Source organism: Phragmites australis, chromosome 10 (genome assembly GCF_958298935.1).
Source record: "Phragmites australis chromosome 10, lpPhrAust1.1, whole genome shotgun sequence".
Classification (NCBI taxonomy): Eukaryota; Viridiplantae; Streptophyta; class Magnoliopsida; order Poales; family Poaceae; genus Phragmites; species Phragmites australis.
Genome location: NC_084930.1, coordinates 19569254 through 19584839, shown reverse-complemented (window position 1 = coordinate 19584839; position 15586 = coordinate 19569254). Strand labels below are relative to the sequence as shown.

Sequence of the window (15586 nt, the reverse complement as noted above, 5' to 3'; positions counted from 1 at the left end):
TATTGTAAGAGGTGAACGTTTAAATAAATAAAGTATTGCTTTTGTTACTTTACCTATGATGTCCTTATGTGTGTTAAACTTCCTGGGCACACATAAGCCGCACTTGGTTTTGGCCGTTAAAACCGGGTGTGACAGAGGTGGTATCAGAGCCATACTGACTATAGGATCGCAAGCTTAGTTAGCATGGTCGTCCTAAGGAAATTCCTAGTCGTCTAAAACTATCCAATTTTCTCCATAGATCTCAAACTTGTCTCTTGCTGTCCATAAGACTATCTCTTATATCCCATCTCTTCCTTTTTAGATGGTTCGCCAACTACTTACTGCCCGCAAGTCAACCGGAGGACGTCCACCTATTCTACCACGTGTGCCAACTGAAGAAGAGATTGATGACCCCACCTTCCGGAATATGGATCCCGTTCCTGACGTTTATGAGAGTGATGGTCTTCATGCGGGACATCTTCCGCGCCTTCTTTGGGGAATACTTTCTGGACTTGGACACACCCAGAAGCCAGTCTACAGGGGAGTGAAGAAACTATACCCTGGATATGCGGAATGGAAGGTTGAAGTCACTATTTATGACTACGAGCGAAGCCAAGACGAGGGTATGGAAGTTCGAAGAGTGGTGGGCATTCACTCAGCTATGGTCCCGAGAGCAACCTTCACCGCTGGAGTTCGAGATGCGGCACGTCAAGCCATATCCCGAGTTCGTGATCAATACAACAACAAGATGGACAACTCTCCGTATGCTTACTGTCCCCGCAGAACCCGGGGAAGTGACGAGCTGTTCGTGAAGAGCACCTTTGGGGAAAACCCCAAGCTACGAGAACAAGTTGCCCTTACCATGGCCTTGGAGGACGAGCTCAACTGTGCTTTATGGGAGTTAGGGGAAGTTCGCCAGCACCTTGCCTTCGTCTCCGCTTCCCTTGAGGATGAACAAGATGCAAATCAAGGAGAATCTGAAGATGATGAAGAGGACTTATCTATCCACTCACCCCCGCACAAGAGGATCTGCTTCAACACCCCCGCTGCCTCTGAGGATGGATCAGTTGATTCCTCCCCCTCAGGGTCCCGCACTAGAGAGGAGTCCCAGTAGTGTGGTCTTTCCATAGTAGTCTTTTCCTTATTAGAACCTAGCGTCGATGTAATCGTTAAGGGTAATATTAATGTTAGTGTGAGCTTTGTTATGGTGCTAAGTGTGCTATTTGGAGTTTTTGCTTGAGTGCTGATGCGAGCTGTGGGATGCTTTGGCACTTTGTCCACAGACGCATCTTTATTTTTATATAATATAGATGGGTTCCTTTAGTTAAACTTCTTCAGACTTGCTCATCTGCTTCTGTTCTTTTCTTCAACCCTAACCAGATGGTTAACACAAGGAGGAGCATTAACACTCAAGAGGAGAACAACAACAACAACCAGAATCCACCCCCACCCCCTCCATCAACCTTGGAGCAGCAGATGGCTATGCAAACTCAAATCTTGCAAGCTTTAGCTCAAACAATGGTGCATATGCAACAACAACAACCAAATCATGTTCCTCAATCACATCAACCATCAAGGCTTGGAGAATTCAAACGAACTCAACCCCCAGTCTTCAGTCATGCAGTAGAACCAATGGATGCAGATGATTGGCTGAAGGATATAGATAGGAAGCTACACGTTGCACAGTGTAATGATAGGGAGATGGTTCTCTACGCCTCACATCAACTCACTGGTCAAGCCCTAGATTGGTGGGAAGCCTACTGCGCAGCACATGAAAACCCTGCAGCTATCACATGGATGGAGTTTAAAGCTAGTTTCCGCACCCATCATCTTTCCTCTGGGGATGTACGTCTGAAGAAGAAGGAGTTCATGAGTTTGAAGCAAGGACCCATGACCGTAAGGGAGTATCTGACCAAGTTTACGCAGTTATCCAGATACGCACCAAATGAAGTGGACACGGAGGAGAAGAAACAGGAACGTTTCTTGGAAGGCCTGAATGACGCCATAGAATATGCTTTGCTACCCCAGGAGTTTCCCAATTTCCAAGCTTTGGTAAACAAAGCCTTAATGGTTGAGCACAAGCGCCGCCAGCTGGAAGAGAAGAAGAGGAAGATGTCATTCCAAGGACAAGGAAGCAACACACGATCCCGTGGAGCTACACAGATGTCTCCACAAGGCCCCATGTTTCGTTCCAACGTTCAATATCGGGCTCAGACACAAAACTCCGTTCAGCGCTCCAACTACCAGACGCCCCGATCAACCCCACCGGCCACGCCCCAAAACAAGAACAGCCCAGCAACTCCAGGCTCGAACAAAGGATGTTTTTATTGTGGAGAAGAAGGGCACTATGTGAATAAATGCCCTAAGAAGACGCAAGATCTAGCCCGAACCAACAACACACCAAGGACAACTCCAACCCCAGGCCAGTCACGCAATGGAAGTCAGAACCCCAACCAGAACAATCGTGGACAACAGAACTATGTGCATGGAAAGGTCAACCATGTCACAGCAGAAGAGGCCATTGATGCTCAAGATGTGGTGTACGGTATGTTCCTCGTTAACTCCCGACCTGCATCTGTTTTGTTTGATTCTGGAGCTTCGCATTCTTTTATCACCATTCAGTATGTCGCAAAGCATGGATTGCCTATGGTTATGATGAAGAATAATATGTTTATTAGCTCGCCTGGGGGGAAAATGAAGGCAAAATATATATGTCTTAGGATGAGGCTTAGCATAAGGGGGGTAGAATTCCCCGCGAACCTTATAGTTCTGGAAACCAATGGTATAGACGTAATTCTTGGAATGGATTGGTTGGCCAAGTTTAATGGAGTTATAGAATGTGCCAGAAGAGCGGTTCACCTAACCAATGGAGAGGGTACCAAGGTGGAGTTCGTAACCATGGAACCAGCAACAGAGGATCAGTCTCTCTATTCACTTGAAGGAACAACACTTGAGCAGATCAAGGTAGTTTGTGAGTTTCCCGATGTCTTCCCCGATGAATTGCCAGGTATGCCACCTGATCGAGAAGTCGAGTTTGTCATTGAGTTGGTACCTGGTACAGCCCCTATAGCAAAAAGGCCATATAGGATGTCGGCCAACGACCTAGTCGAATTAAAGAAGCAAATTCGAGAACAGTTAAGCAAAGGTTTTATTAGACCCAGTGCATCACCTTGGGGAGCCCCAGTTCTCTTCGTAGATAAGAAGGATGGTAGCCGAAGGATGTGTGTAGATTACAGGGCACTTAATGAGGTAACCATTAAGAACAAGTATCCATTGCCCCGGATTGAGGATTTGTTTGATCAGATGAGAGGAGCCCAGGTGTTCTCCAAGATTGATCTAAGATCAGGATACTATCAGTTGAAGATTCGACCGTCGGATGTACCAAAGACGGCTTTCAGTACTCGATATGGGCTATACGAGTATACAGTTATGTCATTCGGACTAACTAATGCCCCAGCCTACTTCATGAATCTCATGAACAAGGTATTCATGGATTATTTGGACAAGTTTGTGGTGGTGTTCATTGACGATATTTTAATCTTCTCCAGAAGCAAAGAAGAGCACGAGGGACATTTGAGAATTGTGCTACAGACACTCAGAGAACATCAGCTGTATGCCAAGCTTAGCAAGTGTGATTTTTGGTTAGACCAGGTCGCGTTCCTTGGCCATATTTTAACCGCCGGAGGTGTAGCAGTAGACCCTGGTAAAGTGAAGGATGTACTGAATTGGTTACCACCAACCACCGTATCAGAAATCAGAAGCTTCCTTGGATTAGCAGGGTACTATCGCCGTTTCATAGAAGGGTTCTCTAGGATAGCCCGACCTCTTACCTCTTTGCTTCAGAAGAATGTGGCGTTTAAATGGAGTCCTGCTTGCCAGGCAAGTTTTGAGGAGTTGAAGAAGAGATTGACTACGGCCCCAGTGCTAGTACTACCTGATATTAGCAAGAACTTTGACATCTATTGTGATGCTTCGCGACAAGGACTTGGATGTGTTCTCATGCAAGAAGGTCGAGTCGTGGCCTATGCGTCAAGACAATTAAGGAAGCATGAAGAACACTACCCCACACATGATTTAGAACTAGCAGCTGTGGTTCATGCCCTGAAGATTTGGAGGCATTACCTCATTGGAAAACGATGTGAAATATACACGGATCATAAGAGCTTGAAATATATTTTCACTCAACCAGACCTAAACCTTCGTCAGCGCAGATGGTTGGAGTTAATTAAAGATTACGATGTGGGAATACACTATCACCCAGGAAAAGCAAATGTTGTGGCTGACGCTTTGAGCCGGAAAGGTTACTGCAATTCTATGATGGTTCAAGATAATCAACCGAGGTTGTGGGAAGAGTTTGAAAAGCTCAACCTTGGATTTGTGGCAGACATGGAAACATCCACCATGGAGTTAGATTGTACCCTTGAACAAGAAATTAGGAAAGGTCAACTGGAGGACGAGAAACTCAAGGGAATTAGACAGCTTATTAAGGAGGATAAAGCTCCAGGTTTCACGGAAGATAGTCAAGGTACAATATGGTTCAACAAGAGAATTTGCGTACCTAACCGGGAAGATATTAAAAAAACGATTCTGAGAGAAGCTCACGAGTCAGCTTATTCCATTCACCCTGGGAGTACCAAGATGTATCATGATCTTAAGGATCGTTATTGGTGGTATGGAATGAAAAGAGAAGTTGCAGAGTATGTAGCTCTGTGTGATACTTGTCAAAAGGTCAAAGCAGAGCACCAGAGACCAGCAGGTTTACTGCAACCCTTGAAGATACCTGAGTGGAAGTGGGAAGAAATTGGAATGGACTTTATCGTTGGATTGCCCCGTACCCAGAATGGATATGACTCTATTTGGGTGGTAATTGATCGCTTGACAAAGGTCGCCCATTTCATCCCAGTAAAAACCACGTATAGTGGAGCTAAACTAGCAGAGCTGTATATGTCAAGAATAGTATGTCTGCATGGAGTACCAAAGAAGATTGTCTCGGATAGAGGAACTCAGTTTACCTCTAAGTTTTGGCAAAAGCTACATGAGTCTATGGATACGAAGTTGAATTTTAGTTCTGCCTATCACCCTCAAACAGATGGACAAACAGAAAGGGTAAATCAAATATTGGAAGATATGCTGAGAGCATGTGCTCTTAAGTATGGAAAGAGTTGGGATAAAAGTTTACCTTATGCCGAGTTCTCGTATAACAACAGCTACCAGACAAGCCTCCAAATGTCTCCCTTTGAAGCCTTATATGGAAGAAAATGTAGAACACCGCTGTTTTGGAATGAGACAGGAGAGAGTCAGGTTTTCAGACCAGAGGTTCTACGAGATGCAGAAAAACAAGTTCAGGTGATTCGGGAAAATCTGAGGATTGCACAATCCAGACAGAAAAGCTATGCAGATAATAGACGAAGAGAATTGGTTTTCGAAATTGGGGATTTTGTCTATCTTAAGGTCTCGCCAATGAGGGGTCTCCGAAGATTTAAGATTAAAGGAAAGTTATCACCAAGATTCATCGGACCTTTCAAGATATTGGATAAAAGGGGAGAAGTGGCTTATCAGTTAGAATTACCACCTCAGCTGTCAGATGTGCATGATGTTTTTCATGTCTCCCAGTTGAAAAAGTGACTTCGAGTACCAGAAGAGCAATTACCTATGGAAGAATTAGACGTTCAGGAAGATCTCTCCTATATAGAATACCCTGAGAAGATTCTTGAAAGATCGGAAAGAGTAACCAGAACCAAAGTAATCCCAATGTGCAAAGTACAATGGAGTCACCACTCGGAAGACGAAGCAACTTGGGAAAGGGAAGAAGATCTGAAGGCGGAGTTTCCTCACCTCTTCTCTGATCCAGGTGAATCTCGAGGGCGAGATTCATTCCAAGGGGGGTAGGTTTGTAACACCCTAATTTTTCTTTAATTCCAAATTTTTTTTTTATGGTTATTAAGGTTCAAATGAATTTAATTATTTTATTCTTAAAGAGAGAAAACCCTATTTTATAGGAAAGAAAAGGAAAATGACATAGGATATAAGTGAATATTGTGCATTCATGCTGAATTAGGCAAATAGTATTTTATTTGAATTCTTGATGAACTTATTTGAAGAGATTTTTTTTTTCTGGATTTTTGAATTTGAAATTTGATTTGAATTCTATAGAAAAGAAAAAGGTTAAATTTTCTCTCGGGCTGTCTCTTGCTGTTTCGGCCCAACATCTCAGCTCGGCCCATCTGCCGGATTCCCTCCCGCCCGGGGCCGCGCCCCTGCTCCGGCCCAGCCACCCGCGCCGTGCTCTCGCGCGCCAGCCGAAGACGCCTGCGCAGTCTCCGTTTTCCCCTGTGCCGCCGCCAGGTGGGGCCCGCCGATCGGATCCGTCGTCTCCGAGAAGGACTCCGCTGCGCCGCCGAATCCGAACGAGAAGCCGACGCCGCCTTAAGAGTCCTGCGCTGTCCCGTGCCCTCTGAACCGCCTATATATATGCCCGCCCCCTCCCCGAACTCATCCCATCTGCAAATCGCCGAAAAACCGAGCCCTAATCGTCGGATTCGAAGCTCGCCGAGCCGCCATCGCCGCCGCTTCGTCCGCCCTCGCCGATACGCCGTTCCAGAGCCAAACCACGCAACCCGAGCCCACCATTGCACGCGCCTGCCCTTGCTGAAGCTTTTCCCGCCGTCGCCTTGGTCGTTGCGTCGCCGGAGAGCCTTCTCCGACGAGTTCCCGAAGCCGCCGCCGCCCCCTTCCGTCGCCGACCGCCTTCCCGTGCCGCGCAGCCTTCGGTAAGCCCCAAAACGAGATCGTCGTTCCCTCCTGATGCTTTTCCGCCGCTTATCGTCGTGATCCGAGGCCGGCGACGAGGTTTGCGCTTGTCTCCGGTGAGTCGCCGCCGTGCCCGAGCTCGGCTCCGTCGAGAATCTCTCCGCCGACCATCCCCTTTGAGCTCAACCGTTGGATCTAACCTCATCGGCCCAGATTAGATCTAATCGTACCCCTTCGGTCAACCAATCAGTAGCTGCCACGTGTGGTCACTTAACACAGTCAGCGATCATGCCATGTCACCCATCCACCTCAGCCGCCACCTCAGCCTTTCTGCTGATGTGTCACCCTTGTCACCATGCCACGTCAGCCTGAGCTACCCAGTCAGTAATTCAAACCTTTTTCAGTATAAAAATAAATCTGTTAATTCCTTTAATTGGTAAATTTGCATTTTAGCCCCTGAACTTTTCTGAAATAACAAAAAGAGCCCTGTCTTTTTGCAGTTAGGTCCTTATACTTTTTCATATTTACATTTTGGTCCTTCTATTTTTACAAAAAGGTCCCTGGACCTTCTGATAATTCAATTTAAGTCCTTTTTCTTTTTCCAGATTTAACCCTAGACTTGTCTTAGCCCTAACTTTTCCATCGTAACTCCGATTTAAGCGATTCTTGCGTCGATGGATTCGTTTTTCAGTGCTCTTTCTTGTTAGCAAGTTTTTATCTCGTTGTTCTTTTGTTTTATGCTTTGTTCTTAGTGTATCTTGTTTGCTTGTTTGCCGGTAATTGTGCGATTAGCCAACAACGTCCCGGATCAATTTGAAGAACATCAAGATCAGGAGCAAGAATACACTGAGCAGCAGCAAGGAGAAGGCAAGTGTCCTTGATCATATTGAACCTATGTTTTTAAATGTTTTGTTTTATAAAACTGCATGCAATGTCTGTGATTATGATGGGTAGTCACCTATGTTAGGGTTTTCCCTAGATATTCCCTTATCACCCCTTGGAACCTAGATGGTTTATGGTTAGGAGTCTTTTATGAGTAGATTGCTTAGCCATGCTTTTGGGATACTAGGAAGTGTCATAATTTTGACTAATGAACATATACAGTAATGATGATTAATATGATAATGTCTTAGCAACATGGAACCTTAGGCCTTGAGCAAAGTGATTTTGATGGTTGTCATGGTTATGACGTTGGTTTAGTGTTTGCTCAAGTAACCTAAGTAAGGACCGGTTCGTGGAGCGACAACCCAAGAAGTAACGTACCAACCACGAGGCTGATATGGGTAAAGTGTGACATACTGATTAGAGTCTGTCCAGTGTGCGTTGGGTCAGCACAAAAGGGGGCTTCTGGGTAGGAGCTGTTGCTTGCGTAAAGCCTGGCGGTGAAACCTAGTGGGCAGACATGCACTGGATTAGTCTCTGGTTAGTGGAAAGTGTCATACAGTGATTCTTGGCGGCACACCACTGGCGTGTGTTAAGTGTCTTGCAAACACGGCAACATGGAATTCACTGACTCGTGGGTAAAGTTGGACAACCTCTGCAGAGTGTAAAACTGTTATAACAGCCGTGCTCACGGATATGAGAGACTTGGATCCTCACATGATTAGATGGTGGTTTGGTATTGACTCTGGTACAGGGAGTACTAGATGTTGTGGTCTTGGTCTTAGTGCGGGGAGCACAAGACAGATGTGATATGCAGGGTGGGGAGCCTTGTATGCTAGTTGATGGATTGTCGGGTTACATTCGTTTAATATATGTCTAATGCTTTTGAGTCCAAATGTGTTATTTTTCATTACTCGCATTTACGCAAATAATACCTTGTGTTAGCCTATTCTTGATATAAGCCTGCATGTCATTATTTTCCCACACTTGCTGAGTACATTATGTGCTCACCCTTGCTTTCTCCTACCAAAAACATATGCTGCTCAGTGGAAGACTTTGAGGATTTCCAAGACGACGACCTGGTGTTCTAAGGAGCGTATCTTCCAGTCGATGCCTGTGGAGTCTTGGTCGCCAATGCTTTCTTTCCGCTGCCGTCGTTTAGATGATGTCGTTTAGGTTAAATTTTGAGTTTTGATTAGGTAAAGTCTTTTATTGTAAGAGGTGAACGTTTAAATAAATAAAGTATTGCTTTTGTTACTTCACCTATGATGTCCTTATGTGTGTTAAACTTCCTGGGCACACATAAACCGCACTTGGTTTTGGCCGTTAAAACCGGGTGTGACAGCTAAGCACCTCCAGAAAGCAATGGAGGAAGGTAACAGGGGTCACCACCAATGATGCCTCTACCTCTACTGCTCCAAAGGTACCCCATCACAGCTTTGGGACTTTGCGCATTTTGGCTCCTAAGAAGCGGCGGGCTTCCACGACCATTGAAGGCCAAGACGAAAATCCGATTGCGCTAGTCCAGCCTACCGATGGTGGAGAACGGGTAGCCATGTCCTCTGTACGAGAAGTCACTACAAAACCCCCGATCTCCTTGGTGGCTCTCACCGCCATCCCTCCTATAGGCGAGGACAACTTCGAGAAATAGGATGCCCTTCTTATATTTGAACTGGACCCGAACAATGAGGTTGTTGTAGCCGAAGCCCCACCCCTTACTGCGGCCCCTAATGGCTCTGTCAAGGAAACCCCAAAGTGCTTTTGGACGACTCGAGTGGAGGGAAGACCTAGGGTAACTTTATTTTATTATCATTTTGTTTTTTGCATGTATAATCTTATGCTTTGTTTTTATATCATAGAGTACATCTCCATGAGAGACTCCTTCAGTTCAGCCTGGGCCCGAGAAAGGCAAGGGACTGATGGGGATGCTCAAGATTCCCCAGCCAAGTGGCAATGCTTTGGCCTCCGAAGGGTTTGATTGCTCTGACCACTTTGGAAGACCAGTCAACTTGAAGTCCCTTCTCACGCTTGGGGAGTTTCTTCTAGAGACGTAGACCGAAGCAATGGCTTCAAATTACACCTCCTCTGTCTTGATGGACCAACTTTTTTGCTTTAACAACACATTGCTTTAACATCTTTTATCAGCATTGAGCAACATAAGTAATTTTTAACAAGACCAACTTTTGGTGCGGGAAGCCCAAAAGGTTGTCATCGATGTCAGATCTTGGTTGGAGAAGGCCCGTCCAAATGCAAGCATGCTAAGGGTGAGTTCAAGGACCTTCTGGCCACCCTCGAGGAAGAGCACAAATTACGGCTCCCCTTAGAGGCCTCTCACGTGGAAGAGAAGAAACATCAACTCGCCTTAGATGTTGCCCTCAAAGAAGAGAAAGCGACCCGAGGAGAGGAGCTAGATGCTCTCATGAGGGAGACCAATGCGGTTTCTACGGCAATGTCTATGCTCCTTCATGAGCTGGGCCTAAGTGGCACTCACCCCCTTTTGACTGAAGTTGACCTCCGAGGAGCCTTCGTCTGGGTCCAACATGCTGAGCGTGCCCTCAAGTCCGATATGTGTTCCTTTAGCGACTTATGTGTCGGGGCCTCCATCAAGGCCACATTTGCCGATTTGAAGGCTGTTGGGTGCTCTCAATTCAAGGCCCTTGGTGCACCGAACTACGAGTTCCCAACGGAAGCTGATGCGAAGGTTGTAGACCATTGGGTGAAAATGGCCAACAAGATTTTCTTCTAGAAGTATTGGTTCCCTGTGGCCGAACTGAGGCCTTCGCTAGTGCCCAGAGCGTTCAATCTAGTACTTCGGCTTTGGGAGTGGGTGTCCCCGAGGGATCATGCAGAGGGAGCACAGTGGAGGGGAGGGCAGAGCAGAGGAGGTAAGATTGGCGGAGCCTAGGTGTAAACTTTTAGCCCTTGCTTCGCTAATCCTTTACCTAGGTCATAGGCCAAAGCCTTGCTTTGATTTTGTCAGCACCTTAATCCTCGTGAGTTTTTGTAAAGATTGCCTTTATTAATGAAGTAATCTTCATTGGCTATACATCTTACTACGTATATTACACCCTCGCCCTTTGAGCTTTTCAAACATGCGGTCAGACGTGGCCCCTGACCCCCTTCAGATGTGAGAAAACCCTGTCTTCGGGCCTCGGTCCGAAGAGGTCTCCGCTGGATGTATTGCCCTTGGCTATCGAGTATAAATGTCTTTACATTCTTTGCACCACTTGCCGAAGATTTCTGCTTCGACATCCCAACGGGGACTTCGAAGATTATTATCGTGAGCGAAGAGCTATCAAGGATGGCCATAACATTAAGGCTCAAGAGTTCTAGAAGAATTTTGATAATTCTGTGCTAGAAGCCTAGAGGAAGCATAGTGGTGCGCAACCTTTCTGCAGAGCTCTTAATCCCTAAGGAGGAGCCTTTCAAAGAGTCCAAGGCAACTACATTTGCATTTGTCAAGATTTTGTCTTTTGAGTTCCTACAATCTGAAGACTTCCCAATGAGGAAGCAGACCCTAAAGCCTCTTTTGATGCTAGGCATGGCTTTGAATTTCAATTGGTGTGAAGCCATAGGTACTGGGAGATGTTCACGAGTGATCGTTCGAGATGCTTAGACAAATCTCTACCCTCCCTATAATTTGTACTATGTAACATTATTTGGTTTAGTAAAGTGTTGGCAGTTTGCCATGCGATTTGTCTCACTTGATTACTCTGTTCGAAACAAGACATCTGGCTCCGAAGACCCTTCGCTGCATTTAGTCATGTGCTACGGCTAGCGTGGTGCTGGCCTTCATAGCCTCTAGTTTTACTTGGTTCAGCTTTTTATGTGTGGCAGTTTTTTAGACCACAACCATCTAGGAATCTTTAGATGTTTGCCCTTCAGGGCTGCTAGGCTCGCTTGATCTTCTGAGTGGCGAGTCTTTAGATGCTAGCCATAGAGGAGTCCTTGTACTATGACACTTCGTGGTCGCAGGTGAGCCATTGGACTTTGACCGTTTGGGGCCCTTAGGCTCAACTGGTTTTCAAAGTGGCTAATCCTTAGATGTCAGCCACAGGGGAGCCCTTAGACTATGACCCACTTTCGTTATGGTCGAGTCATTAGACATCAGGCCTCCAGGGCCTTTAGGCTTATCTGGTCTTCAAAGCAGCGAGTCCTTAGACTATTACCCTTTATCATTATGGGTAAGGTTATTACCCTTTATCATTACGGCTGAGGCCTTAGACATCAGCCCTTCTGGGCCCTTAAGCTCGTCTAGTCTTCAAAGGGCGAGTCCTCAGACTTTAGCCACAAGAGAGTCCTTAGGCTATGACCCTTCATCATTTCAGGTGAGTCATTAGACATCGGCCCTTTGGGGTCCTTAGGCTCATCAGGTCTTCAAAGTGGTGACCCTTAGACATAAGCCACAGGAGATTCCTTAGATTATGACCCTTCATCATTGTGGGTGGGTCATTAGACATCGGCCCTCAAAGGCTATTAGGCTCATCTGATCTTCAGCGTGACGAGTTCTTAGACATCAGCCACAGGGGAATCCTTATACTGCAACGCTTTGTGCGTGAAGAAAGTCAAATATTATTTTTTGGGGAATATATTTTCTTTCACTTAGGGATTACACAAGGAGGCTGCCTCATTAAAAACCTTGCACCCTAGAATGGGGCTTCCCCTGTAAGGAAAAGTGTCTAGCTCCGAAGGCATCAACTTTTACATTTTGTAGAAAAGCAAAGACATCCTAACTGTTGGGATTGAAGTCCCGGACAAGGTGGGCCTTCGGGAGCGGAGATATCGAAGGTCCCTTAGAGTGACATGTGCTGGAAGTGGAATAGTTTTTGATTATCCTTTACGGTTACACTGTGACTCTATTTATAGCCCGTACCCGGCGATCACGGGTTCCATTTACATATCTTACCCCCTAACCTGCTACATTCTCAGAATATTCGGGGGCATTATGGTACAAATGAGCATGATCCCATAATTACAACAGTACCCAGGACGATCGTAGTCGGGCCCACTGTCGAGCTGGCCATCCCTTCGAAGGGTGTCGAAGCCTTCTTTGCCCGGTCGCATGCTGGGCAGCCTTCGCCTCCCGGCGAAGGTCAGTTCACGCCTTCGCTTGCTCCAAAGGATGCGGGATGCGAACCGGGGCTTCGCGCGCCATCGAAGGCAGTGAGCCTTCGCCTTCGCCAGTTCGGGAACCTGAAGATGTGGGGGCGCCCGCACCCTTCGACCGACTTTGCTCCTTGATCTCCGCGGCTGATGGACAAACTCCTGCAACAGCACGATAGCTATCATGTAGCATCTCCAGTAGACTTCACGGTTCCCTTCGAGTTAGGGGGTGGCGGGAGATGATGCCCAATAGTAGCCCCCTACTGGCAAGGTTTATCTTCGATAGGCCGAGCCTGTAGCCTTCGAAATATCTCAACGCCATCCCCCTTCGACCTGTCTAAGTATACTGGATTCAATGCACGCTGTTAATTTTTGGATGTTGTATATATATATTATTTTTTATTATTTTTTTGAATGCTCCTTAGTAGCTACGCAATGATCTCTATAACTACCTGCATTTAATGTTCTTGGTGGATGCCCGAGCATGGTTTTTGGTGCCGTTTCAATTTTCAATGCGGGAAATTGTAACCGCCGCCGTCTCGCCCTATAAATATCGGGCTGCTGTCAAAAATTTTCACCGTGCCCTTGCTAAAGCTGTCGCCTCTCGCACGAAGTCGGTTACAGTATTTCGAACACCTTAGACGAAGCCCCCGGTTGTCATCGTGTTGTTTAAGGAATTTCTTGGGCTTGATGGCTCTGAAGCTTAGATCCTCCCAACCGTAGACCTACTGGATTGGCCAATCCAAAGTGGACGGTGAAGTTCTGGCTAGCCTTGTTAGAGAAGGTTTGATTAGCGATGTTTCGAAGGTCCGGCTTCACGGCAAACAAGAGATACCAGAGCTAGCTGATGATGAGGCTATTGTGTTTGTGCACTATTTCCGGGCCGGCCTTCGGCTTCCTTGTGACAAGATGGTGATCAAAGTATTAAAACTGTTCGAAGTCTATTTGCATCAATTGACCCCTAACGCCATAGTGAGAATGAGTCTCTTTGCCTGGGCCGCTCGCTCGGAGGGGGTTAAGGCGTCCGCCAGGGCCTTCGTCGCCGCGCACCGACTGCACCACCAACCGAAGCCGGTCTTCGCCCGTGGGGTACAGACCGAGGCCCACTATGGGTTTTTGAACTTCGCCTATCGTGCTGGCTTGTCTACGCCCGCGGTGGTGTACAAGAACAAATGGCCTAGTGATTGGACCCAGTGGTGGTTCTACCACAAAGTGGAAGCCGAAGAATATCTTGTATCTAGATGCGAAGAAGTTAAGGGAAACTGTGCACCAGATGTGCGGTAGAAATCATCGCAGCCAACTGCCCTTGAAGCCTTCACCAGGTGCGCGAAGCATCTTTCGACCCGCGATTTGGTGGAGGAGTTCGTGGCTGCATCTGGCCCCTGAGCCGTGGCTAGGTTATTCTGGAATTCAGGGACAAGGGGCCCGAGGGGCTGTGCCGGCCCCATCCTACTGTGGACGGCTTCGCAGGTGCTCCCTTGTCCGTAAATTTTTACATAATTTAAATTTCCTTGCCTAACGGTTATGATTTTTTCCAGATTTGTCAGTCACCGAGGTAGAGGCGAAGGCTATAATGTTGGTCGGCAAGATTACACCTGGCGAAGAGTCAACGCCGAGTGCGCCCCGCCACGGCGGGAAGGGTTTGATGGGCCTCGGCGGCTGCTTGATGCAAAGGCCATTGCGGCCCACCGCTTTTGAGCCAAGTATCGGGGAGGTTAGTGATGCGAAGAAGATGTTTGGTACCTTCGTCCTCCCTGAACTCAAGATTCCGCTCACCCAAAAGTCTACAAGCGAGTTGCTCGATGCATCTGATGTGGCTATAGCTGTAACACCCAGTTTTAAAGGAATAAAACCAGGCACAACACATGTATGCCAGGATCAAGTTTCATACATGTGCTTACATCATTAGTAATATCATCACAGTGCCTTTGTTACAACAACGTATTTAACTTAATACAAAAGGACCCGAGGGTCTAAAGAAAACACAGCGGGGGAAACTAAAGGGTCTTCAGTGCCAGCGGCTCCATCTTCCACAGGCGCCGACCGGGGGCAACATAGCCTAGAACAGCAGCTCTAGGTCGAAGTCGTCGTCGAAAGCTCCAGCTTCATTGCCAGCTTCTGAACAGCGGTAGGATGCAGGGTAGGGGACAACAAGTGTGAGTACAAAGATTGTACTCCGTAAGCGTAGGGAAAAAACATGATATGCAGCTTATGTCAAGGAATGGACTTTGACACTGGCAAACAGCACTAAGCAACTATGATTTGCCTATGACTCCAACATTAGGCATCCTATTTACTAAGTGAAAAGACACGACTATATCCAAAGGTTCGACTCATCGGATTCCATCCGACTACCAAGAGTCACCAGATAATTCCATTACCTGGCTACCCCAACTCACCATACCAAACCCTGACCCCAACTAATCCTGAGGATGTCCAAGCTTGCTCTTATATGTGAGCACGGCTGATCGAACAGATTGACACTCTGCAGAGTTTGCACTACTTTCCCCACGAGTCGTGATTCCCTTATTGCTCCAAACTTCCGGGGTGTGGAGTCGGGGTCTCACTACAAAGCCTTTACAAAGCTCCCTCTAACCCACAGGCACCCATTGAGGTTTCACCGCTAACAGACAATTACATTGCTGCAGAAGCCCCCTCTTGTGCCACTTATACCGACCTATGGTGCCCACTAAGCTAGAAGGTGACTAATTAGTTGGCCAGGCCGTACCCATATAGACCTCGTGGTTGTGCAGACAAAACTTGGTTACATGCTCAAGAACCGGTCCTTAAGACCCCACACAGATACAAACACAAACATGCCATAGGCTCCACCTCAAACCATCCATTCTGTTGGGGAAAACCTATACCATGT

General features: G+C 46.9%; 1 protein-coding gene across 1 annotated transcript; it reads left to right on the top strand.

Annotated features, from left to right (window-relative positions):
• Nucleotides 1-1328: 1328 nt before the first annotated feature.
• Nucleotides 1329-14543, top strand: LOC133930145 (uncharacterized). The gene is made up of 4 exons (XM_062376834.1): nt 1329-3068; nt 14129-14184; nt 14253-14428; nt 14538-14543. The coding sequence occupies exons 1-4, from the start codon at nt 1360-1362 to the stop codon at nt 14541-14543; spliced, it is 1947 nt and encodes a 648-aa protein (XP_062232818.1). The 5' UTR covers nt 1329-1359.
• The last annotated feature ends 1043 nt before the right edge of the window (nt 14544-15586 follow it).

Bases quoted from the DNA above. Each gene is read 5' to 3' on its own strand.
- LOC133930145 (XM_062376834.1), top strand. From the start codon at position 1,360: ATGGTTAACACAAGGAGGAGCATTAACACTCAAGAGGAGAACAACAAC. The intron at 3,069-14,128 runs GTCGGCCAACGA...TCTGGAATTCAG, and splicing joins GCAAAAAGGCCATATAGGAT to GGACAAGGGGCCCGAGGGGC. The intron at 14,185-14,252 runs GTGCTCCCTTGT...GATTTTTTCCAG, and splicing joins TACTGTGGACGGCTTCGCAG to ATTTGTCAGTCACCGAGGTA.